This window comes from Pseudoliparis swirei, chromosome 10 (assembly GCF_029220125.1).
Source record: "Pseudoliparis swirei isolate HS2019 ecotype Mariana Trench chromosome 10, NWPU_hadal_v1, whole genome shotgun sequence".
Taxonomy (NCBI): domain Eukaryota; kingdom Metazoa; phylum Chordata; class Actinopteri; order Perciformes; family Liparidae; genus Pseudoliparis; species Pseudoliparis swirei.
Window position 1 is genome coordinate 3651486 of NC_079397.1, and position 24432 is coordinate 3675917.

The window sequence follows — 24432 nt, forward strand, 5'->3', positions numbered from 1 at the left end:
GTTTACACCACATACGTTTGTGCATCATTTCTAGAAAATCTAATGTTTCATATACAACAATATAAATAAGATGAATTAAACAGCCAAAGTATTAATTTATTATGATTATTCTGAGCTATGAAAGTACGTTTTTGCACATTTTATATTGTAAATTAAAAAGAGCAATGCTATTCTTTGAAATTATATAGAGTACCAATGGTGCACCAACACAACAGTGTCAGAAAAACAGTTTTTTAATGACAAACAAATGTAAAGTTTGTCCCCACATCAGAGACGCTCTGGATGTTTTGTGTTTCATTGTCACGCGCAAAGAGAACTCCCCCAAAAGAAAAGAGAGGAATACAGAAAGTGGTTAAAGGAGAACTCGGGCGCCCAGATGTCATATTAATGATTACACTCGGCTATGACTGGAAAGCCCCTCGAGAGAGAGAGAGAGAGAGAGAGAGAGAGAGAGAGAGAGAGAGAGAGAGAGAGAGAGAGAGAGAGTCCTCACAAAGCGCTAATTGGACTCTGGGAGCACACTGACAGGCCATGGATATGTTTCAGAAGGCCAGGCCGTGGTGAAGGGGGGGGCTGAATGGAACCCACGCTTCTTTTCTAAACTCTCTTGCTGAAGAAAAAAAGGGCGAGAGAGAGAGAGAACAAGGGGGGAGGGAAAGAAAAGAAAGTATTGGTGGCAGTGTGTGCGTGTGTGTTAGGGGGGGGGGGGGGGGGGTCCACTACGCGCAAACAAAAAACATATTATGTGTGATTTCGTGCGCACATACCTGACAAACAAATAAATTACACGCAAACTTAAGAAAAAAACCAATCACCTTTTTATCTCGGTTTTACGGCACGCGCACACATACTTTACAAACAACTAAATTACGCGCAAACTAAACATAAACAATCAGCGTTTTTCACACAGAGCTAGGGCACCAGAGTTCGAGTTTGTAAAAAAAAAGGGAGTTTAAAAAAATAATTGCGCACTTTTTCAGAGCGACATTAATCGGGAGGGCGCGGCGCGTCCGCGCTACTGTAAACGCGCCGGGTGTATCCAATCCAACACAAAGCTCCTGAAGGGGCCCTCGACGCATTTTGCGCGCCTCCGTTCCGCCTGTGCGCGCGGATGATCCGCTCTAATCAACGGGGCGCGCTCGGCCTCGGACGCTCACAATGGGCTCCGGAGAACGAGCCGCATCCAGACGCCTCTGGACCCGAACACACTAAAAATAGAGCGCGCGCGAGCGGCTGATTCACACACGCGCAGCTCTCGGACGAAGCAGCGCAGAGAGCTGTGTGCTGTCTTTCAGCACCACAGGTCTGCAACAACAACAAAAAACAACAACAAAGATGAACGAATAATAGAATAACAGTTATCATTCGGAGTTATTATTGTTTTAACTTCTTCCTGCTGGGATGCAAAGATCTTTTTCGACAGATCTTTTTAAGTAAGCACAACATTAAATTACCAAAGAATTAAATCACGAACTCTGAAAAGCAAAATATGACACGTGCACTTGACCTGTGACAACAAGAGGTCAAATTTGTAACTTTACAAACTTTTAGGACTTTGTCAAAGTTGCAATATATTCAGTGAATGACTCAATAATAGAGTTTTTGATGACATCTGACATCTAAAATAACTAAAAACTATATTAAATGTTCCAAATACTAATGACAACAACCTGTTGGAACACACACTCTCTGTGGGACTAAGCTCTGAATGTCGTGGACATCTTGTCTGCGGGTCCGATCTCCTCCCTGACACTCGCGGGACAGAGAGAAAGAAAGAAAAAAGAAAAAAAACTCACCACTGACTGTTTGCTTAGTGCTTCAAGTGGCACGCGTCCGGCGCGCGCAACGCACCGGCACCGGGGGCAGGAGCCCAAGGTGTATCCACGCGACCAGAGGGCGTGGCCAGCCCCCTCTCCCCACCCCCTCCCCATCCAAACGTATTGAAAAGCAGTGGCGTCTGTCCTCGAGGACTCAGAGCTGCTTTGAGGAACGCGCGAGGCAGCAGCCCAGCGGTCTGCACCCCCACCCCGCCCCCACACTACAAAACAAGTGCACGTCAAACGGCCCCCCTGCACCACGTGAACGGCACGAGCGGGACGCACCGCCTCGAGACTCTCTGGTGATTATTTATAAGTTTTTTAATTTATTTTTTGGTTTCCGATTCCTGGGAAATGGACTTCACAGCCAAGATGGAGATCAGCGTCAGCCACCACCACCCGCAGCAGCTGCTGCCGCCCGCGTGCTTCTTCTCCTCCGCGGCGGTGCAGAGCGTCCAGCTGAGCCCGAGCGGCAGCAGCCAGGGCAGCAGCGGCAAGTCGGGCTCCAAGCAGCCGAAGCGGCAGCGCTCCTCCTCCCCGGAGCTGCTGCGCTGCAAGCGGCGGCTGAACTTCGCGGGCTTCGGCTACAGTCTGCCGCCGCAGCAGCCGCACGCGGTGGCCCGCCGCAACGAGAGGGAGCGCAACCGCGTGAAGTTGGTCAACAACGGCTTCGCCACGCTGCGCGAACACGTGCCCAACGGCGCCGCCAACAAGAAGATGAGCAAAGTGGAGACGCTGCGCTCCGCCGTGGAGTACATACGCGCGCTGCAGCAGCTGCTGGACGAACACGACGCGGTGAGCGCGGTGTTCCAGTCCGGCGTGCTGTCGCCCAGCATGTCGCAGGGCTACTCCGCGGACATGAACTCCATGGCGGGCTCCCCGGTGTCCTCGTACTCGTCCGACGAGGGCTCCTACGACCCCCTCAGCCCCGAGGAGCAGGAGCTGCTGGACTTCACCAACTGGTTCTGAGCCTCCATAGTAAAGGTGAGAGCACTTCAAGACACCAGAGGGCATATCAAGATGCCATGATGGATGCACCTTCACGACACACACACCCTGACCAGTGCTTAACCCTCTCCTCTTCCTCCTCACAGACATATGGATCAACTCACTTTACTGTTGAAGTGCGCGTGCAGGATCGTCCCGGAGGAGGCTGTGCGCTTTTACGCGCGGTCCTCCCGGACTGGCAGAGACACACGAGCACGCGCGCCTTCACGTCCGCGGAGAACCTGGAGGAGGTGAATCAGGCCGGAGATCAGCGCCAAAGGAAGACGACGGTTCTCCTGACAGCGTGGGAATCCCCATGATAAACAAACAAACAACAACAACAAAACACTAAAGTGAATTCCTGCTCTCCAGCAGCTATTACAAACATGTTTAACACGTCGCTCTTCAACTATGCTAAACCCAATCACAGAACACCAACCCCGTTGGTAGAACTTCTCGAGACGTTAACATGCTTCCAAGTCGCGGATTTATTCTATAAAATTATTATATCAAACGCTTTTTTTGAAATATATTAAGCTATTTTTGTATGTAAGAGATTTATAGATGTTTTGTACACATCAATTTTTGTATATATTTTGTCTATATATTGCGAAGTTGCTTGTATACCTCCTGCCTGTAGACGTGTCGTCTATGATTCTCTCGTGTTCAGGAGGTTTCCATGAAGGAGTTTGACACTCCGACGTTTTACTCTCGCACCGATGTGTCTTATTTAATATAGCAACAACCATGTTATTGCGTTATGTCATGAAGTTCACAAAGATCAAAACGTATGCAGCTATTGTCCAAACGGAGCGCGCCGGCCACGCGTCGTCTCCACACTGTCAGCTCGATATTGTCTTCACATAAACAGATGTTGAAAAAAAGAAGAAGTCCGATAACCATATTTTCTACACTCCAAGAATAAAATGATTTGCTACTGAATTTATTTTCTGTCTTCATTTTTGCGGGGTGGAGGAAGGGATGGATTACTTGTTGTGGTTTATATTAGAGAGGAAAGCGAGAGGGAATGATGGGAGATGGAATGAAACACACTTTTTACGCACAGTTACGCACATTTTACGCACGAGTTTTTTCCCCCGTATATCTGACTCCAGTGGTGCGTAAACTTCAGGGGGGAAAGCATGAATAAATCCAACTGAACAGCAGCTGACATATCCAAGCTCTGATGAAAGGTTCAACAAACACCAGCAAAACATAAATATATATATATTTGATTTGAACCGTCTCGAGGAGCACAGACAAATACTATAAAACACATGATTCACTATAATAATAATAAACGTGCTGAAGCTGAAGATAGAGCCAAAGTTGGAGCTACTCTTCATCCAAACTTATCCCAAAATCGAGTGAGATGAAATAAACTCGAGGACACGTCTCCGTGGTGACGCGGAGGTGCAGAGCTCGAGTTTAAATGCAAAACCAAGTGTGACAGGTATAGGCGGAGGCTGCAGCCGGGCGCGTGCAGCCCGCTTTAATGAGCGAGTGTGTGTGACGTGTGTGTGGGTGTGTGTGTGTGTGTGTGTGGGGGGGGGGGGGGGGGGTCGAGTGGAGACACGGAGCTGAATTGGATGATGGCGTGTGCCTCCTGACGGGCAGCATGCCGCTGAACACACAACCACCACCACCTGGGAAGGAGGGAGCAGGCCCCGTGTGTGTGTATGTGTGTGTGCGTGTGTGAGTGATACTTTTGCTTTAGTGACATTTTATATTTCATAAAACTTTTTTTCGACAATGACCTCAATGAAAATAAATCTAAATACTGTTTTTTAAAAATGTTGTTATAAAAGAATGACAAAAAGATGCTGACGAACACAAAGCGCGCGGCTTGTGAACGGGTCATTGTGCAGGATGCGCGCGCGCGACAGCAGTTGTTCTCAATGGTGGGTTCATGGACCACCAGGGGGCCGTGAGAGGGGGCAAGAGGGCCCCTCGGAAAAGGAACAGGGCTGCAAGATTACAATAGGAAGACAATAGGTGTAAAAACACATTTGTAATAAGTATTTAATTAAGTTGGAACAACAGGACGGAATGATGTCTTTTTGAGAAATGTTTATTATCACACATCATACTACACACATATCTATTATCTATATATCTATCTATATATACACACATATATATGTTTATATATATATACAAAATATATACACACATTTTATTACCATATATATATAATAATATATAAATGTATATTTTTATATATGTAAAAATATATACACACATATATATATGTGTATATATACACATATGTGTGTATATATAAAATATATATACACACATTTGATTACCATAGATATATATTATATAAATGTTGTATATTATATATATACACACACGCATATATATATATATATTAAAAAGATATATATATAAAATATACAAACACACATTTGATTAATATGTATATATATATATATATATATATATATAAAATCACAACTGGATATAGTACAAAACTGGAACTGTGATCTCTGCTTAAATTGTAGATGTAGATGGGGGGGGGGGGCGGTGCAGACCGAGGTCAGAGGTCGCCGGCGTCGTCCAGCGGGTTGGTGATGACCGACTTGTGGATGAGCATGAAGAGCGGCAGGTAGGCCAGGAAGTCCAGCAGGTCCAGGGGGGGGACGCGCTGCAGCTGCAGCCGCACGGCCGCATCCTGGTGGATCCCCCCGGCCTTCAGCTCCAGGAGGAGCTGCTCCGCGCTGATGAAGCCTCCGGCGGCTCCTCCTTCCTCCTGCTCCTCCAGGAGGAACAGGAACAGTTGCTACACGGCGATGATGATATTGGGAGATAAATATATCAGATTAAAAAAAATAAACCAGAGGTAAACTGTCTTTGAAACCCTCTGAGCCCCGTGGTGAGCGTGAGGGTGTGTGTGTGTGTGTGTGCGCTCACGTTATTGTGTGTGTGTGATTCTCGGCCTCGGATTACGTTGACCCCGTTCCGGGTCTTGTTCGAGCGCACCTGTTTGCACTGTTAATGCAGTCAAGGTGATAATTGCTGCGGTGTGGGAGGGGGGAGAAATAATCCCTCTGGCAATTAGCCCATTGTCATGTTCCTGCTGCCTTTCAGTTGCTCAGCACTTCCCGGTGTGAAGGCGGGCCGGCTGGCCGGTCCCGGTCCCTCTGAGATGAGCCGTGTGTCGCGGGCTGATCACAGGGCCGGGCGGGGCGGCCGGCTCGCTCACCGCTGGGCACTTTAATGAGATTAGGGCCTTTGCTAATCTATGAAAAGGGAAAAGCACCCTTCTCTCTCTCTCTCTCCCTCATTTCTATGCATGCGGGCTGAGTGTCCTTCTTTTTTTTTTAAAGAAAGAAGCTGGCTTTACAAAAGCATGCTCTGGAATTGCTCTTCAAAGTGTTTACCAGTATTTATTTCATTATAATTATACCCGCGGAGCCATGAAAGAGGGGCGGAGACGGGGGTTTGTGACTCAGGTGAGAGTTAATCTGATGCTGCGTGGAGGCAAGAGCACCTTGGGATACACACTCAGGAGTGTGAACATGTGTGTGTGTGTGTGTGTGTGGGGGCAGATGTTTAAGAGAATTTGGGAAATGCAAACCAAACCTTTCTCTTACCTTCACCTTGAAGAGCCTCACTTCTAATGAGCGGAAGTCCATGTCGGTGATGAGCGATCGCATGAAGTCACTGGATGAAAAGAAAAAAATTCGGCAGAGCAACAACGTGAGCGTGGAAGAAAAAAAAAGAGCATTTTGAATCAAGAGAGATTAAAAACAACACTTCCCACAATGCAACGCAATCAAATGTTGTGCTTAACCCTTCCTACCCGGTGAAGTGCACGCCCTCACATTGTAAAGTAGTTATTTTTGTTATGAATGAGAAGATAACGTTGACTCAGAGGATGTTTTAAAGGGCCAGTGCACCTTTAACAAATCTGTCCGACAACAGGAGAGTTGTGAAAACACTTTTCTTGGTGGCCACATCGGGCCCTCTCTGTTGGCGGGTGAGTCGTTGCTGCCGTGATGGTAAAGCGTTCTGAGCCCATTGTGGTTGCTCACGGTGACCTGGGACGCCAAACAATACGCGGGACACGTGGACATCCCGCCACATAACGGATACAAACTGCTCTGCTTTTTGGGGACAGCGTGTGTTTGTGTGTGGGATCAGGGGTTGGGGGCTGGAGTATGGTGAGTGGGGGTTTGTGTGGAGGTTAAAGGAGGGGAATAAGTGACACACACACACACACACACAATGTGACCACTCGGATAATTAAGAGGGAGACACGGCCGGCTGTGTGGGGACAGAGCGCTCCTGTCCCGCGTGTGGCACGGCGACGGCCTCTAACGAGCGCCCGGTGGTAATGAGCCCCCCCCCCCCTCCTCCTCCTCCTCCACCTCCTCTTCCTCCTCCTCGCTGCACGCTCAATGGCCCGCAAGAGAGCGAAGAATGGCCGCGCGCCGGGCCAACGACAACAGCAGCCTAGGTCAGGGTGAGTTTGCCCCCCCGCTGTGGTCCACACAGAAGACTCCTCGCTTACGCAATGCCCAACATGTTGGCGCCCTCCTCGTTGGGGAGGGGGGGGGGCAAACTCACCCTGACCTAGTTTGAGTTGACAGAATTGAGAGTTGTTTGGGGATAATTTCGAGCGGTCTGGGAGGGAAACTCTCCGGGAGGAGAAGGGGCTCGTGTCTCGTAGGTCACCGGCGTCCCGCGACTCATTTTAGTCTCGTTGTCAGGTTGTCGTCGCGGGGTGAGGCTTCAGGTGCAGAGACACAGGCAGGACTCACATGTGAATCACAAAAGGATTCTCTTTAATGAGACAAAAGTTCCAAAAAAGCAAAAAGTCCAAAAGGGGGCAGGCAGGGGGGGTCAAACAGGGAGGTCAAGAATATCCAGCGCACAGGGAAGACGGACCCAAAGACAACAACTAAAGACAAGAATCCAACAGGAGACACGAGAAAGACTGACTCAATATACAGGGGGGAACACAGGTGTACGACATCAGACACTAACGAGACAAGAGTCGCTGAGGGAAGGTGAAGGGAATGAAACAATCAAGACAGAGGAGACATAGGAGACACAGAGGAGACACGGAGGAGACACAGAATAGGGTGTTATACTCGTAAACTTCCCGGAGGAAAACTTCCAGCACCTCTCCGGTGAATCCAAACACAAGCGACGAGGCGCGCAAGTAAAAAAGAAAGAAAGAAGAGCTGCCGTTCAGGGGGTTCTGTACGGCAATGTTGTTCTGGGCAGATCATGTGACCTGAGGGAATGTGGCGCCGTGAGAGGCGGACACAATGCTGCACAGGGACAGATGGGCCGGAGTCAAGGGCCCGAACAGCACGGCACAGCGGAGGGGCGAGAGGTATAGGCGACAAGAGAGAGAGGGAGAGATTGGAGACGCGAGGAGGAGGAGGAGGAGGAGGAGGGGGGGGGGGACAGTTAAGAGTTGTGAAAGAAAAGGGAGGTGAGTGACGGGGGTGGAAATGCAATTACTGCAGGAGAGAGAAAAATAATTATATGTAAAAAAAAAAAAAAGAAGAAGAAAAATCACCTCCTCCAATTTCAAAGGCCAGATCCGATTGGCCGATGTGACGACAGTTGCAGCTCGTTCTACAAAAGGATTAGAGGCGACAGGATTAAGAGCAACAGGTGAGAGGATCACTCCGTGGCGGACGCCGTTGTTCTCTCTTATCCTCCGAGGTTTACCGCGGTCGTTCATTATCGTGACTCTAATTGGCCGCACACAGAGCAGACACTCTGGACCCTCTCTCCGGCGGAGCAGGCAGTCCACAGGACGCCTCTAACGCACACCACACAAAAGGGGGCCGGCCGTAAATCAGAGGACCCGTGACCCTGACCCCGTCCTCCTCGCTCCGGGGCGAGGGCTTTTTGGGAGCAGGCCTTGACCCCCGGAGACCTCCGGAGTCGGCCGGCTCACACACTCCCGTCTGTTGGAAGCGCTGCGCCCTCGGGGCAGAGGGGGGGGGGCGCCCTGTGTGGGAATCCGCGGCGTGCGGGTCGTAATGTAGAGAGTGATGTCTTCTTGTCGGGCTGCCGGTCGCCGTTCATTTAGATTCTGCCCGTTCCCGCGTTATGACGCCCTCAAACGCCGTCGCTGTAAATCCCCAAAAAATAAATCTTCAACGGGCGACGTCGTCGGGACGCTCGACGGAGAGTCGGAAAAAAAAAAACGTTTGAAGAGGCGGATCAAAGGCAGACCCCACACACGACGACATCGCCACTGGAACTAATGTGCGTACACACTCTTATTCTTATTTACGGCGGGTCAGGGGACTCCTCTTCAGAGGTCAGAGTGTGCCTCCGCTGAAGGTCACTTACTCCATGGCGGCTATTTTCTGGGCCAGGCTCGCAATCACGGCAAAGAGCCTCAGGTCCACGAGTCCATCTGCCACCCTGAAGTCCACCATCTCCAAGATCTGAGACACGAGGGACAAGAAACGGGACGTGAGAGCAGGACGGCGATCCTCTGACACGTCTCCTCTCGCCTCGTCATTTTAATGTGTGACTAATGAGCTTATATCCAGGTAAACATTACACCTGGCGGTGAACAGAACCCGATACCCTTCTTGGTACCACCTCGGTCAAAGTACCGGAGACTAGAAGGTGGAGTTAAAACACGGCACACAGGGTTTCCTGCACGAACTCGCACCGTTTTTTTAGACAAAGTTATAGTCGAGAGCGAGGGAGCGATTTATCGAGATGTATTCACTACCGTTTAAAAGTTTTGGGTCGCGTAGAAATGTCCTTATTTTTCAAAGCTATGTTTTTATCAATGAAGATAACATTAGATTAATCATAAATAAACTCTCTACATAGTTAATGTGTACATAACTATTCTCTGGTGTTTAATGAAGTCTCTATAGAGGTGTGTAGAGGCCCATCTCCAGTGTTCTAATGGTACATTGTGTTATCGCCTTAGAAGACTAGCGGAGGGGTAGAAAACCCTTGAAAATCCATCTGACCTGAGGAGAATTTTTTAAAATATATATATATATATTATTATCATTAGAAATAATATTTCTAATAATATATATTATTTATTTTATCAATTTAAATATAAAAAATAATACAAATATTAAAGTGGTAAAAATACACTGCCGTTCAAAAGTTTGTGGTCACTTAGAAATGTCCTTATTTTTCTAATGTAGATACATTAAATGAATCATAAACACTCTCTACATAGTTAATGTGTAAATGACTATTCTCTGGTGTTGATGAAGTCTCTCCAGAGGTGTGTAGAGGCCCATCTCCACTGTTCTAGTGGTACATTGTGTTATCGCCTTAGAAGACTAGCGGAGGGGTAGAAAACCCTTTAAACCCTTTTTATGTGAGCGCAGCTGAAAACAGTTATGCTGGTGAGAGAAGCTATAAAACTGGCCTTCCTTTGAGCCACAAGAAGAACTACATTAATATTTACTATAAAAATCATTATTTATAACCTCGTCACATTTTATATAAATTTGATAAATGAAAGTGAAACCCTGTAGACGTAGATCTCCTCCTCGTCAGACAGCAGCTCCGGAGGGATGACGCTCTTCAGAGCGAGGAGAGCCTGAAGGCACGAGACGTAGCCGTCACCGTCAGCGTCCTCCTGCACAGAGATCAGCATCATCATCATCATCAGCATCAGCATCATCAGCGGCTCATTTAGTAATAATAATGCATTTAATTTATATAGCGCTTTTTAAGGTACTCAAAGACACTTTACATGTTACATTCCTACACCGTAGACGCAGCTACAGGGTGAAGTGTCTTGCTCAAGGGCACATGGACTAGGGCGGGGATTGGACCCTGATTGGAAGCTGGGCCTGCTAACCACTGACCCACAAAGAACATTTAAAGGATGTTCAAGGGCACAGGAGCTCATTCTTGACCTCAACAGTTTTGACGGGAAAGTGAATCTGCGAAATGTGCTTAATTTAAATAATGAATCAAATATGTAGCTGTTTTTTTCTATCCATGTCATTCAATTGGACCCAAACGATGAATCAATAATAAAAACAATGGAACCAGTGGTTAGCTGAAGCCCTGGTGTCAGCGGCGGTGTTGTTGTGAGCGGAGTGCAGCACATTGCAGAGAGAGAACGAGAAGGGTTCCAATGTCTTTCCACTTACTGCTTCAAAAGCTCTTTTGTACTCGGCCAGCGTCTCCTGGCTGAAAATGCAAAACTTTGCCAAGAAGTCGACTGCAAAGAGACGAGAAGAGACAAAGACAGACTTCTGACCGCGGTTTGTTCATTTAGGGCGTCACATTTTATACCCTGAGTGATTTCCAGCTTTGAGAAACAGAATTAGCTTTTTTCTGTGTGTGTGTGTGTGTGTGTGTGCAGAGTGGATTAGAGCAATATTTCTCTCCTCTGGTCGCACCAGGGTCATGGAGGACGGACAATACAGGGCGAGTGGTTCACAGGGGCATCCAGTTGGCCAAGGGAGGGAGGGAGGGGGAGGAGGGGGGGGAGGAGGGGGAGGAGGGGGCACTTGGGTTTTTATAAAGACAGAAAGTGAGATGAACAGATGCTGGAAATTAAGCCGGCAAGAGCTTGAAATGACCAACAAGTTTTCCAAAAAAGGGACTTAAAAACAGAGGCAAATATATAAATTCATTAGTCGATTGGCATAAAAATAATCAGGTAGTAGTTTGGATAATTTTTAGAAGCAAAGATGACAGAAATTCTCAGTATAAATCTCCTAAAATGAGCTAATTTGCGGCTTTTATTTGTTTTAGATAAAGAAAAAAAGAGCAAACAACTAATAAATAACTGGGATTAATTCATTCTGACCTTCATGCAAGCCTTTATTTATATGAGGCTATAAAACTGATTCCAGAAATAAGCCGAAACAAATAATGGTAAAGAATCTCCAGAAGAAGCTTTACGACTCTTAAATGATCAGAATCTTTAGACTCTTTATTAAAACATATAAAACAGCACCGCAATGACGAATGCCTCCAATACCAATACAATGATGACCAGAGAGGGCTATACAACCACGGCCATGAATATTTTGAGTAGGCAAATTTGGGGAGAGTGTGACTTGAGAGAAGTGGGGGGGGGGGAGGGGGGCTTTTAAGCTGCTGCCACTTCAATTTAGGAGATGAGAATGAGTCGGCTGAATAATGAATCTATTCATGGGCCTGGAGAAGAAAGAGGAGCAACAGAGTTGATATCAGTCTGGACCTAAACCCCCTGGACCTCGGGGGGGGGTTGAATCCGCCATTTATCAGCTTAGGCCTAATGGAAACCGGGCCTTCCACCGGCCGCACCCTTTCTCATGCAAAATGGTACATTCGCGTCCGAGTCAACTTGACTAGTTAAAGCTTGAATGATCGAAGAAGAAGAAGAAGAAGAAGAAGAAGAAGAAGAAGAAGAAGAAGAATCCCTGGAACCGGTGACATCTGAAGATGAGGGTTTTAAATTGACGCCTGAGTCGAGTTCTCCACTGAGCTGAAGGACCACGAGGATCTCCGGCTCCTGGGAACCTCCTCGGCCTCGTTGGAGTTTCCTTGACAACTTGTAAACTTTGCTTTTGCATTCGTGCTTCAAATATCATAAAAGATCCTCCTGAGCAGAAACTCCTGTTTGAGCTCGTTTTCTGAGTTTCACCATGTTTAAAGAAGAGTGTGTGTGTTGTGTAGATTGTCCCTGTGTGTGTGTGTGTTGTGTAGATTGTCCCTGTGTGTAGTGTGTTGTGTAGATTGTCCCTGTGTGTAGTGGGTTGTGTAGATTGTCCCTGTGTGTGTGTGTGTTGTAGATTGTCCCTGTGTGTAGTGGGTTGTGTAGATTGTCCCTGTGTGTGTGTGTGTTGTGTAGATTGTCCCTGTGTGTAGTGGGTTGTGTAGATTGTCCCTGTGTGTGTGTGTTGTGTAGATTGTCCCTGTGTGTAGTGTGTTGTGTAGATTGTCCCTGTGTGTAGTGGGTTGTGTAGATTGTCCCTGTGTGTAGTGGGTTGTGTAGATTGTCCCTGTGTGTAGTGGGTTGTGTAGATTGTCCCTGTGTGTAGTGGGTTGTGTAGATTGTCCCTGTGTGTGTGTGTGTTGTGTAGATTGTCCCTGTGTGTAGTGGGTTGTGTAGATTGTCCCTGTGTGTAGTGGGTTGTGTAGATTGTCCCTGTGTGTAGTGGGTTATGTAGATTGTCCCTGTGTGTAGTGTGTTGTGTAGATTGTCCCTGTGTGTGTGTGTTGTGTAGATTGTCCCTGTGTGTAGTGGGTTGTGTAGATTGTCCCTGTGTGTGGTGGGTTGTGTAGATTGTCCCTATGTGTGTGTGTGTAGATTGTCCCTGTGTGTAGTGGGTTGTGTAGATTGTCCCTGTGTGTAGTGGGTTGTGTAGATTGTCCCTGTGTGTAGTGGGTTGTGTAGATTGTCCCTGTGTGTAGTGGGTTGTGTAGATTGTCCCTGTGTGTAGTGGGTTGTGTAGATTGTCTCTGTGTGTAGTGGGTTGTGTAGATTGTCCCTGTGTGTAGTGGGTTGTGTAGATTGTCCCTATGTGTGTGTGTTGTGTAGATTGTCCCTGTGTGTGTGTTGTGTAGATTGTCCCTGTGTGTGGTGTGTTGTGTAGATTGTCCCTGTGTGTGTGTTGTGTAGATTGTCCCTATGTGTGTGTGTGTAGATTGTCCCTGTGTGTGGTGTGTTGTGTAGATTGTCCCTGTGTGTAGTGGGTTGTGTAGATTGTCCCTGTGTGTGTGTTGTGTAGATTGTCCCTATGTGTGTGTGTGTGTAGATTGTCCCTGTGTGTGGTGTGTTGTGTAGATTGTCCCTGTGTGTAGTGGGTTGTGTAGATTGTCTCTGTGTGTGTGTGTTGTGTAGATTGTCCCTGTGTGTAGTGGGTTGTGTAGATTGTCCCTGTGTGTAGTGGGTTGTGTAGATTGTCCCTATGTGTGTGTGTAGATTGTCCCTGTGTGTAGTGGGTTGTGTAGATTGTCTCTGTGTGTAGTGGGTTGTGTAGATTGTCCCTGTGTGTAGTGGGTTGTGTAGATTGTCCCTATGAGACGGCATAGATCCTATCTGCCTGATGGATCGTCTGGGTCGTGGAATTCCTGCTCATGACTACGCCACTGTCCTGTTGAGACTCCGCCCACTCCTCCTCCCACCGCCATCTGCCTGATGGATCGTGGAGGTCTCCATCGTGGAATATGCCTACTATGAACTATTCATACTCTGTCATATTTATTGAATGTATTTTAACTCTAAATCTGTCCTTCTGTACACATTACATCTATTGCATCTGTCCATCCTAGGAGAGGGATCCTCCTCTGTTGCTCTCCTCCAGGTTTCTTCCTTTTTCCCCTGAAGGGTTATTTGGGAGTTTTTCCTGGTCCGATGTGAGGTTTTGGGGCAGGGATGTCTATGTGTACAGATTGTAAAGCACTCCGAGACAAATTTGTAATTTGTGAAATTGGGCTATACAAATAAACTGAATTGAATTGAATTGAATGTGTGTGTGTGTGTAGATTGTCCCTGTGTGTGGTGTGTTGTGTAGATTGTCCCTGTGTGTAGTGGGTTGTGTAGATTGTCTCTGTGTGTAGTGGGTTGTGTAGATTGTCCCTGTGTGTAGTGGGTTGTGTAGATTGTCCCTGTGTGTAGTGGGTTGTGTAGATTGTCCCTGTGTGTGGTGTGTTGTGTAGATTGTCCCTGTGTGTAGTGGGTTGTGTAGATTGTCCCTGTGTGTAGTGGGTTGTGTAGATTGTCCCTGTGTGTGTGTGTGTTGTGTAGATTGTCCCTGTGTGTGTGTGTTGTGTAGATTGTCCCTGTGTGTAGTGGGTTGTGTAGATTGTCCCTGTGTGTGGTGGGTTGTGTAGATTGTCCCTATGTGTGTGTGTGTGTAGATTGTCCCTGTGTGTAGTGGGTTGTGTAGATTGTCCCTGTGTGTAGTGGGTTGTGTAGATTGTCCCTGTGTGTAGTGGGTTGTGTAGATTGTCCCTGTGTGTAGTGGGTTGTGTAGATTGTCCCTATGTGTGTGTGTGTAGATTGTCCCTGTGTGTAGTGGGTTGTGTAGATTGTCCCTGTGTGTAGTGGGTTGTGTAGATTGTCCCTGTGTGTAGTGGGTTGTGTAGATTGTCCCTGTGTGTAGTGGGTTGTGTAGATTGTCCCTATGTGTGTGTGTGTGTAGATTGTCCCTGTGTGTGTGTGTTGTGTAGATTGTCCCTGTGTGTAGTGGGTTGTGTAGATTGTCCCTGTGTGTAGTGGGTTGTGTAGATTGTCCCTGTGTGTAGTGGGTTGTGTAGATTGTCCCTATGTGTGTGTGTTGTGTAGATTGTCCCTGTGTGTGTGTGTTGTGTAGATTGTCCCTGTGTGTGGTGGGTTGTGTAGATTGTCCCTGTGTGTGTTGTGTAGATTGCCCCTGTGTGTGTGTTGTGTAGATTGTCCCTGCGTGTGTGTTGTGTAGATTGTCCCTATGTGTGTGTGTGTAGATTGTCCCTGTGTGTGTGTTGTGTAGATTGTCCCTGTGTGTGGTGGGTTGTGTAGATTGTCCCTATGTGTGTGTGTGTGTAGATTGTCCCTGTGTGTGTGTTGTGTAGATTGTCCCTGTGTGTAGTGGGTTGTGTAGATTGTCCCTATGTGTGTGTGTGTGTAGATTGTCCCTGTGTGTGGTGTGTTGTGTAGATTGTCCCTGTGTGTAGTGGGTTGTGTAGATTGTCCCTGTGTGTAGTGGGTTGTGTAGATTGTCCCTATGTGTGTGTGTGTAGATTGTCCCTGTGTGTGGTGTGTTGTGTAGATTGTCCCTGTGTGTAGTGGGTTGTGTAGATTGTCTCTGTGTGTAGTGGGTTGTGTAGATTGTCCCTGTGTGTAGTGGGTTGTGTAGATTGTCCCTGTGTGTAGTGGGTTGTGTAGATTGTCCCTGTGTGTAGTGGGTTGTGTAGATTGTCCCTGTGTGTAATGGGTTGTGTAGATTGTCCCTGTGTGTGTGTGTGTTGTGTAGATTGTCCCTGTGTGTAGTGGGTTGTGTAGATTGTCCCTGTGTGTAGTGGGTTGTGTAGATTGTCCCTGTGTGTAGTGGGTTGTGTAGATTGTCCCTGTGTGTGTGTGTAGATTGTCGCTGTGTGTGGTGTGTTGTGTAGATTGTCCCTGTGTGTAGTGGGTTGTGTAGATTGTCTCTGTGTGTAGTGGGTTGTGTAGATTGTCCCTGTGTGTGGGTTGTAGATTGTCCCTGTGGTGTGTGTGTAGATTGTCCCTGTGTGTAGTGGGTTGTGTAGATTGTCCCTGTGTGTGTGTTGTGTAGATTGTCCCTGTGTGTAGTGGGTTGTGTAGATTGTCCCTGTGTGTAGTGGGTTGTGTAGATTGTCCCTGTGTGTAGTGGGTTGTGTAGATTGTCCCTGTGTGTAGTGGGTTGTGTAGATTGTCCCTGTGTGTAGTGGGTTGTGTAGATTGTCCCTGTGTGTAGTGGGTTGTGTAGATTGTCCCTGTGTGTAGTGGGTTGTGTAGATTGTCCCTGTGTGTAGTGGGTTGTGTAGATTGTCCCTGTGTGTAGTGGGTTGTGTAGATTGTCCCTGTGTGTAGTGGGTTGTGTAGATTGTCCCTGTGTGTGTTGTGTAGATTGTCCCTGTGTGTGGTGGGTTGTGTAGATTGTCCCTGTGTGTAGTGGGTTGTGTAGATTGTCCCTGTGTGTAGTGGGTTGTGTAGATTGTCCCTGTGTGTAGTGGGTTGTGTAGATTGTCCCTGTGTGTGGTGGGTTGTGTAGATTGTCCCTGTGTGTAGTGGGTTGTGTAGATTGTCCCTGTGTGTAGTGGGTTGTGTAGATTGTCCCTGTGAGTGGTGTGTTGTGTAGATTGTCCCTGTGTGTGGTGTGTTGTGTAGATTGTCCCTGTGTGTAGTGGGTTGTGTAGATTGTCCCTGTGTGTGGTGTGTTGTGTAGATTGTCCCTGTGTGTAGTGGGTTGTGTAGATTGTCCCTGTGTGTAGTGGGTTGTGTAGATTGTCCCTGTGTGTAGTGGGTTGTGTAGATTGTCCCTATGTGTGTGTGTTGTGTAGATTGTCCCTGTGTGTAGTGGGTTGTGTAGATTGTCCCTGTGTAGTGGGTTGTGTAGATTGTCCCTGTGTGTAGTGGGTTGTGTAGATTGTCCCTGTGTGTAGTGGGTTGTGTAGATTGTCCCTGTGTGTAGTGGGTTGTGTAGATTGTCCCTGTGTGTAGTGGGTTGTGTAGATTGTCCCTGTGTGTAGTGGGTTGTGTAGATTGTCCCTGTGTGTGTGTGTGTAGATTGTCCCTGTGTGTGGTGTGTTGTGTAGATTGTCCCTGTGTGTAGTGGGTTGTGTAGATTGTCCCTGTGTGTAGTGGGTTGTGTAGATTGTCCCTGTGTGTAGTGGGTTGTGTAGATTGTCCCTATGTGTGTGTGTTGTGTAGATTGTCCCTGTGTGTGGTGGGTTGTGTAGATTGTCCCTGTGTGTAGTGGGTTGTGTAGATTGTCCCTGTGTGTAGTGGGTTGTGTAGATTGTCCCTGTGTGTAGTGGGTTGTGTAGATTGTCCCTGTGTGTAGTGGGTTGTGTAGATTGTCCCTGTGTGTAGTGGGTTGTGTAGATTGTCCCTGTGTGTAGTGGGTTGTGTAGATTGTCCCTGTGAGTGGTGTGTGTGTAGATTGTCCCTGTGTGTAGTGGGTGTGTAGATTGTCCTGTGTGTGGGTTGTAGATTGTCCCTGTGTGTAGTGGGTTGTGTAGATTGTCCCTGTGTGTAGTGGGTTGTGTAGATTGTCCCTGTGTGTGGGTTGTGTAGATTGTCCCTGTGTGTGTGGGTTGTAGATTGTCCCTGTGTGTAGTGGGTTGTGTAGATTGTCCCTGTGTGTAGTGGGTTGTGTAGATTGTCCCTGTGTGTAGTGGGTTGTGTAGATTGTCCCTGTGTGTAGTGGGTTGTGTAGATTGTCCCTGTGTGTAGTGGGTTGTGTAGATTGTCCCTGTGTGTGGTGTGTTGTGTAGATTGTCCCTGTGTGTGTAGATTGTCCCTGTGTGTAGTGGGTTGTGTAGATTGTCCCTGTGTGTGTGTTGTGTAGATTGTCCCTGTGTGTGGTGTGTTGTGTAGATTGTCCCTGTGTGTGTAGATTGTCCCTGTGTGTAGTGGGTTGTGTAGATTGTCCCTGTGTGTGTGTTGTGTAGATTGTCCCTGTGTGTAGTGGGTTGTGTAGATTGTCCCTGTGTGTGTGTGTGTTGTGTAGATTGTCCCTGTGTGTAGTGGGTTGTGTAGATTGTCCCTGTGTGTAGTGGGTTGTGTAGATTGTCCCTGTGTGTGTGTGTTGTGTAGATTGTCCCTGTGTGTAGTGGGTTGTGTAGATTGTCCCTGTGTGTAGTGGGTTGTGTAGATTGTCCCTGTGTGTAGTGGGTTGTGTAGATTGTCCCTATGTGTGTGTGTGTAGATTGTCCCTGTGTGTGGTGTGTTGTGTAGATTGTCCCTATGTGTGTGTGTGTAGATTGTCCCTGTGTGTGGTGTGTTGTGTAGATTGTCCCTGTGTGTGGTGTGTTGTGTAGATTGTCCCTGTGTGTAGTGGGTTGTGTAGATTGTCCCTGTGTGTGTGGTGTTGTGTAGATTGTCCCTGTGTGTGGTGGGTTGTGTAGATTGTCCCTATGTGTGTGTGTGTGTGTGTAGATTGTCCCTGTGTGTAGTGGGTTGTGTAGATTGTCCCTGTGTGTAGTGGGTTGTGTAGATTGTCCCTGTGTGTAGTGGGTTGTGTAGATTGTCCCTGTGTGTGTGTGTTGTGTAGATTGTCCCTGTGTGTAGTGGGTTGTGTAGATTGTCCCTGTGTGTAGTGGGTTGTGTAGATTGTCCCTGTGTGTAGTGGGTTGTGTAGATTGTCTCTGTGTGTGTGGGTTGTGTAGATTGTCCCTGTGTGTGTGGGTTGTGTAGATTGTCCCTGTGTGTGGGTTGTGTAGATTGTCCCTGTGTGTAGTGGGTTGTGTAGATTGTCCCTATGTGTGTGTGTGTAGATTGTCCCTGTGTGTGTGTTGTGTAGATTGTCCCTGTGTGTGTGTTGTGTAGATTGTCCCTGTGTGTAGTGGGTTGTGTAGATTGTCCCTATGTGTAGTGGGTTGTGTAGATTGTCCCTGTGTGTAGTGGGTTGTGTAGATTGTCCCTATGTGTGTGTGTGTAGATTGTCCCTGTGTGTGGTGTGTTGTGTAGATTGTCCCTGTGTGTAGTGGGTTGTGTAGATTGTCCCTGTGTGTGGTGGGTTGTGTAGATTGTCCCTGTGTGTAGTGGGTTGTGTAGATTGTCCCTGTGTGTAGTGGGTTGTGTAGATTGTCCCTGTGTGTGTGTGTTGTGTAGATTGTCCCTGTGTGTAGTGGGTTGTGTAGATTGTCCCTGTGTGTAGTGGGTTGTGTAGATTGTCCCTGTGTGTAGTGGGTTGTGTAGATTGTCCCTGTGTGTAGTGGGTTGTGTAGATTGTCCCTGTGTGTAGTGGGTTGTGTAGATTGTCCCTGTGTGTAGTGGGTTGTGTAGATTGTCCCTGTGTGTAGTGGGTTGTGTAGATTGTCCCTGTGTGTAGTGGGTTGTGTAGATTGTCCCTGTGTGTAGTGGGTTGTGTAGATTGTCCCTGTGTGTAGTGGGTTGTGTAGATTGTCCCTGTGTGTAGTGGGTTGTGTAGATTGTCCCTGTGTGTAGTGGGTTGTGTAGATTGTCCCTGTGTGTGTGTGTTGTGTAGATTGTCCCTGTGTGTAGTGGGTTGTGTAGATTGTCCCTGTGTGTAGTGGGTTGTGTAGATTGTCCCTGTGTGTAGTGGGTTGTGTAGATTGTCCCTGTGTGTAGTGGGTTGTGTAGATTGTCCCTGTGTGTAGTGGGTTGTGTAGATTGTCCCTGTGTGTAGTGGGTTGTGTAGATTGTCCCTGTGTGTGTGTGTGTTGTGTAGATTGTCCCTGTGTGTAGTGGGTTGTGTAGATTGTCCCTGTGTGTAGTGGGTTGTGTAGATTGTCCCTGTGTGTAGTGGGTTGTGTAGATTGTCCCTGTGTGTAGTGGGTTGTGTAGATTGTCCCTGTGTGTAGTGGGTTGTGTAGATTGTCCCTGTGTGTGTGTGTGTGTAGATTGTCCCTGTGTGTAGTGGGTTGTAGATTGTCCCTGTGTGTAGTGGGTTGTGTAGATTGTCCCTGTGTGTAGTGGGTTGTGTAGATTGTCCCTGTGTGTAGTGGGTTGTGTAGATTGTCCCTGTGTGTGTGTGTGTAGATTGTCCCTGTGTGTAGTGGGTTGTGTAGATTGTCCCTGTGTGTAGTGGGTTGTGTAGATTGTCCCTGTGTGTAGTGGGTTGTGTAGATTGTCCCTGTGTGTAGTGGGTTGTGTAGATTGTCCCTGTGTGTAGTGGGTTGTGTAGATTGTCCCTGTGTGTGTGTGTGTTGTGTAGATTGTCCCTGTGTGTAGTGGGTTGTGTAGATTGTCCCTGTGTGTGTGTGTGTTGTGTAGATTGTCCCTGTGTGTAGTGGGTTGTGTAGATTGTCCCTGTGTGTAGTGGGTTGTGTAGATTGTCCCTGTGTGTAGTGGGTTGTGTAGATTGTCCCTGTGTGTAGTGGGTTGTGTAGATTGTCCCTGTGTGTAGTGGGTTGTGTAGATTGTCCCTATGTGTGTGTTGTGTAGATTGTCCCTGTGTGTGTGTGTGGTTGTGTAACCCTGTGTGTGGTTGTGTAGTCCCTGTGTGTAGTGGGTTGTGTAGATTGTCCCTGTGTGTAGTGGGTTGTGTAGATTGTCCCTGTGTGTAGTGGGTTGTGTAGATTGTCCCTATGTGTGTGTGTTGTGTAGATTGTCCCTGTGTGTGTGTGTTGTGTAGATTGTCCCTGTGTGTAGTGGGTTGTGTAGATTGTCCCTGTGTGTAGTGGGTTGTGTAGATTGTCCCTGTGTGTAGTGGGTTGTGTAGATTGTCCCTGTGTGTAGTGGGTTGTGTAGATTGTCCCTGTGTGTGTGTGTGTTGTGTAGATTGTCCCTGTGTGTAGTGGGTTGTGTAGATTGTCCCTGTGTGTAGTGGGTTGTGTAGATTGTCCCTGTGTGTGTTGTGTAGATTGTCCCTGTGTGTAGTGGGTTGTGTAGATTGTCCCTGTGTGTAGTGGGTTGTGTAGATTGTCCCTGTGTGTAGTGGGTTGTGTAGATTGTCCCTGTGTGTAGTGGGTTGTGTAGATTGTCCCTGTGTGTAGTGGGTTGTGTAGATTGTCCCTGTGTGTGTGTGTTGTGTAGATTGTCCCTGTGTGTAGTGGGTTGTGTAGATTGTCCCTGTGTGCAGTGCGGTGTGTAGATTGTCCCTGTGTGCAGTGGGTTGTGTAGATTGTCCCTGTGTGTAGTGGGTTGTGTAGATTGTCCCTGTGTAGTGGGTTGTGTAGATTGTCCCTGTGTGTAGTGGGTTGTGTAGATTGTCGCTGTGTAGTGGGTTGTGTAGATTGTCCCTGTGTGTAGTGGGTTGTGTAGATTGTCCCTGTGTGTAGTGGGTTGTGTAGATTGTCCCTGTGTGTAGTGGGTTGTGTAGATTGTCCCTGTGTGTGTGTGTGTTGTGTAGATTGTCCCTGTGTGTGTGTTGTGTAGATTGTCCCTGTGTGTAGTGGGTTGTGTAGATTGTCCCTGTGTGTAGTGGGTTGTGTAGATTGTCCCTGTGTGTGTGTGTTGTGTAGATTGTCCCTGTGTGTAGTGGGTTGTGTAGATTGTCCCTGTGTGTGTGTGTTGTGTAGATTGTCCCTGTGTGTAGTGGGTTGTGTAGATTGTCCCTGTGTGTGTGTGTGTTGTAGATTGTCCCTGTGTGTAGTGGGTTGTGTAGATTGTCCCTGTGTGTGTGTGTGTTGTGTAGATTGTCCCTGTGTGTAGTGGGTTGTGTAGATTGTCCCTGTGTGTGTGTGTTGTGTAGATTGTCCCTGTGTGTAGTGGGTTGTGTAGATTGTCCCTGTGTGTGTTGTGTAGATTGTCCCTGTGTGTAGTGGGTTGTGTAGATTGTCCCTGTGTGTAGTGGGTTGTGTAGATTGTCCCTGTGTGTGTGTGTTGTGTAGATTGTCCCTGTGTGTAGTGGGTTGTGTAGATTGTCCCTGTGTGTGTGTGTGTTGTGTAGATTGTCCCTGTGTGTAGTGGGTTGTGTAGATTGTCCCTATGTTTGTGTGTTGTGTAGATTGTCCCTGTGTGTAGTGGGTTGTGTAGATTGTCCCTGTGTGTGTGTTGTGTAGATTGTCCCTGTGTGTAGTGGGTTGTGTAGATTGTCCCTATGTTTGTGTGTTGTGTAGATTGTCCCTGTGTGTAGTGGGTTGTGTACGTACTAGACGGTAAATAGTGGATATCAGATATATTGGTATCGCCGATGAATTACATTAAACTAAAGTACAGAAATGCACAAATATATAATATGGAAACATTGTTACTATTCTGTTTCTCCAGAAGAGAGAAGACACACACACACACACACACACACACACACACACACACACACACACACTTTGGAAACATTGTCACTATTCTGTAGTTTCTCCAGAAGAGAGAAGTTTGTTTTTTTCAGCCGTAAAATTAATTTATTAAACTTTAAAGCAATCGTCAAAAAAAGAGGTTTAAAAAAAAAAGAAGAAGATATTTCAAATCTTCTTTTAAACCATAAACCTAACTATGATACAAACTGAAGTTCAACCACACACACACACACAGGGGGGGGGGGGGGGTCCCTGTCTGAGGGGAGCGCTCCGTCAGGGACCCGGCTGGACAAAAGGTGCAGTGGAGTGAGGGATTGAGGGAGGAAGCGGGCGGAGGAGGAGCGGGACAAAGCCTGATAGCCTTATCTGATTCCACTCCAGCGCTTGATGGCTTTTTTCCTCCTCTTTCTCTTCTCTCCCTCTCTCTCTCTCTCTCCTCTCCTCCCTCCCTCCACCTTTACAGGCCTTTGGTGTGAAGCCTAGCAGAAAATGTTAATCAAGAGAGGGGCGCCGCGTGGAGAAAGGCGAGAGAAAGGCGAGTCACTTCGTAATCTGTAATGAGAGCGAGGCGATTCAGTTGCGATTGAGAGAAGAAGAATAGGGGGGGGGGGGGCGCGAAGATGATGATGATGATGATGATGAGCAGGGAGGTTCGGTCCCTTTCACCCACGGTTGTTTTTTATGTTCCCTTTTCTCTCGCTTTTGCACCGGGGTCACGGCTCATTTAACACACACACACACACACGCGCGTGGACGCCGCTGCGTTCAAGGTCCGCAGCTGACGGGGGGAAAACTACCGCTGATCATCGGTGTGTGAGTTATAGTGTGCGAGTTATATTTTATGAGTTATAGTTTGTGGTTATAGTTTGTGACCTCCTGGCTTTGTCGGGTTCTGAAATGTGTCCGGAGCTCTGACGCTGAAATCTGGCATCAAAAAACGATGAATTAGTCGATATTATTGTTATTATTATTTAGTTTTTAGTATTTTGTTTTGTGTTTTCTATTTATTTTCATTGATGTTGCTGTGATTTTTGAAATTTCCCCACTGTGGGACAAATAAAGGAATATCATATCATATCATAAACATACCTGCAAACTCATGGGGGGTGAAAAAGGTGACAACGGGGGGGGGGGGGGGGGGGGGTGCAGGTGATTTTTTTTTTTGTCACACCACATCCACGTTGTTTGAAGCCTCAAAGCTTTTAGAACCACAACTACAGTCATTTTATTGTTCTGACCACAAATCTAAATAATGATAATAAACAGTTTAAGACCAAAAGGTTCTCCGCTCTGACTCGGCCCTGTAATGATAGTAATAACAACAAATATACATTGTCATTATATATAATATGGTTAAAGTCATTCATGAACCAACTTCCTTTTTTTTTGCCTGAACAGTCCTCATGGACTTCTCCCTGAATCTGTTCTGTCTCTACCTGTTTGTCACGATACTCATATTATAACTTCTATACATATTACATACCTGCCATAAATATCATGATACCCCATACCAGAATTCAATACAATACCATAAAAACAATATGGTACCATAAATACGAGACTGGTATATTTATCTATAATAGTAATAAATAAAACATCTGTATGGTTCACTTTTTACCAACTTTTTCAACACTTAACAAATGTCAGTAATATGAGTATACAGCCAGATATGAAGGAAACTACATGGTTCCATCATAGCATTGATTATACACTATGAGGCCGTTAGTCTCTGACCAGATGAGACACAGTTCATCAGGATGAGCAGCTGGAGAGTTACACAACTTTACAGACTGAAACATTTCACTTCTGGCATCTTTTATTTTTTAAGCCGAAGTCTCTAAAGCTGCGCCACTTCTCTCTCTGTGAGCTGCGCAGCGCAGTGTGCGCAGACAGCTCGACACGGAGCAGCGCGTCCGCTCTGATCGCTCTCTTAATCAAGTATCGATACAAAAAATATGCTAAATCACATCGTGTTTAACGTGCGGGTACTTTGTTAGCATCGCTACACCGTGCAGCGTGACAGCAGCAGATGTAGCGGGCTAACATTCAAGCTAACCTGAACCCCCAAACGCTGTGGACATCTGAACGCTGATTGGCCGAGACGCGACACGTCCCATCAAAGATGTTTTATTGCGAAGAGCACCACTCCACACTTTTCTCCGCGTCTCACTGCAATCTCAACGGCAGCGGGCCAGGTGACCCCCAAAAACTCTTTGGATCTCCACGATTCACGTGGATGACCTATTTTGAGTTCAAAACGGTGAATTTCACCGAAAGGTGACAAGTTTGCAGG

General features: G+C 47.0%; 2 protein-coding genes across 4 annotated transcripts in view; one reads left to right on the forward strand and one right to left on the reverse strand.

Annotated features, from left to right (window-relative positions):
• Positions 1-2044: 2044 nt before the first annotated feature.
• Positions 2045-3746, forward strand: ascl1a (achaete-scute family bHLH transcription factor 1a). Its single transcript, XM_056425237.1, has 2 exons — positions 2045-2801; positions 2912-3746. Exon 1 carries the CDS (start codon positions 2172-2174, stop codon positions 2784-2786), a length of 615 nt encoding a protein of 204 aa, XP_056281212.1. The 5' UTR covers positions 2045-2171; the 3' UTR covers positions 2787-2801; positions 2912-3746.
• A 1464-nt stretch (positions 3747-5210) lies between these two features.
• Positions 5211-24432, reverse strand: part of LOC130200744 (serine/arginine repetitive matrix protein 1) — a 67243-nt gene continuing 48021 nt past the window's right edge. For 2 of the 3 annotated variants that reach the window (XM_056425252.1, XM_056425251.1), the window contains 5 exons: positions 10928-10998; positions 10294-10404; positions 9132-9229; positions 6404-6473; positions 5211-5589 (listed from right to left, as the gene is read on the reverse strand). In XM_056425252.1, coding sequence (XP_056281227.1) covers positions 5347-5589; positions 6404-6473; positions 9132-9229; positions 10294-10404; positions 10928-10998 — 593 coding nt within the window. In that variant the 3' untranslated portion in view covers positions 5211-5346. Of the gene's footprint in view, positions 5590-6403; positions 6474-8343; positions 8403-9131; positions 9230-10293; positions 10405-10927; positions 10999-24432 lie in introns of all 3 variants that reach the window. The other variant, XM_056425253.1, reaches the window with a different exon arrangement.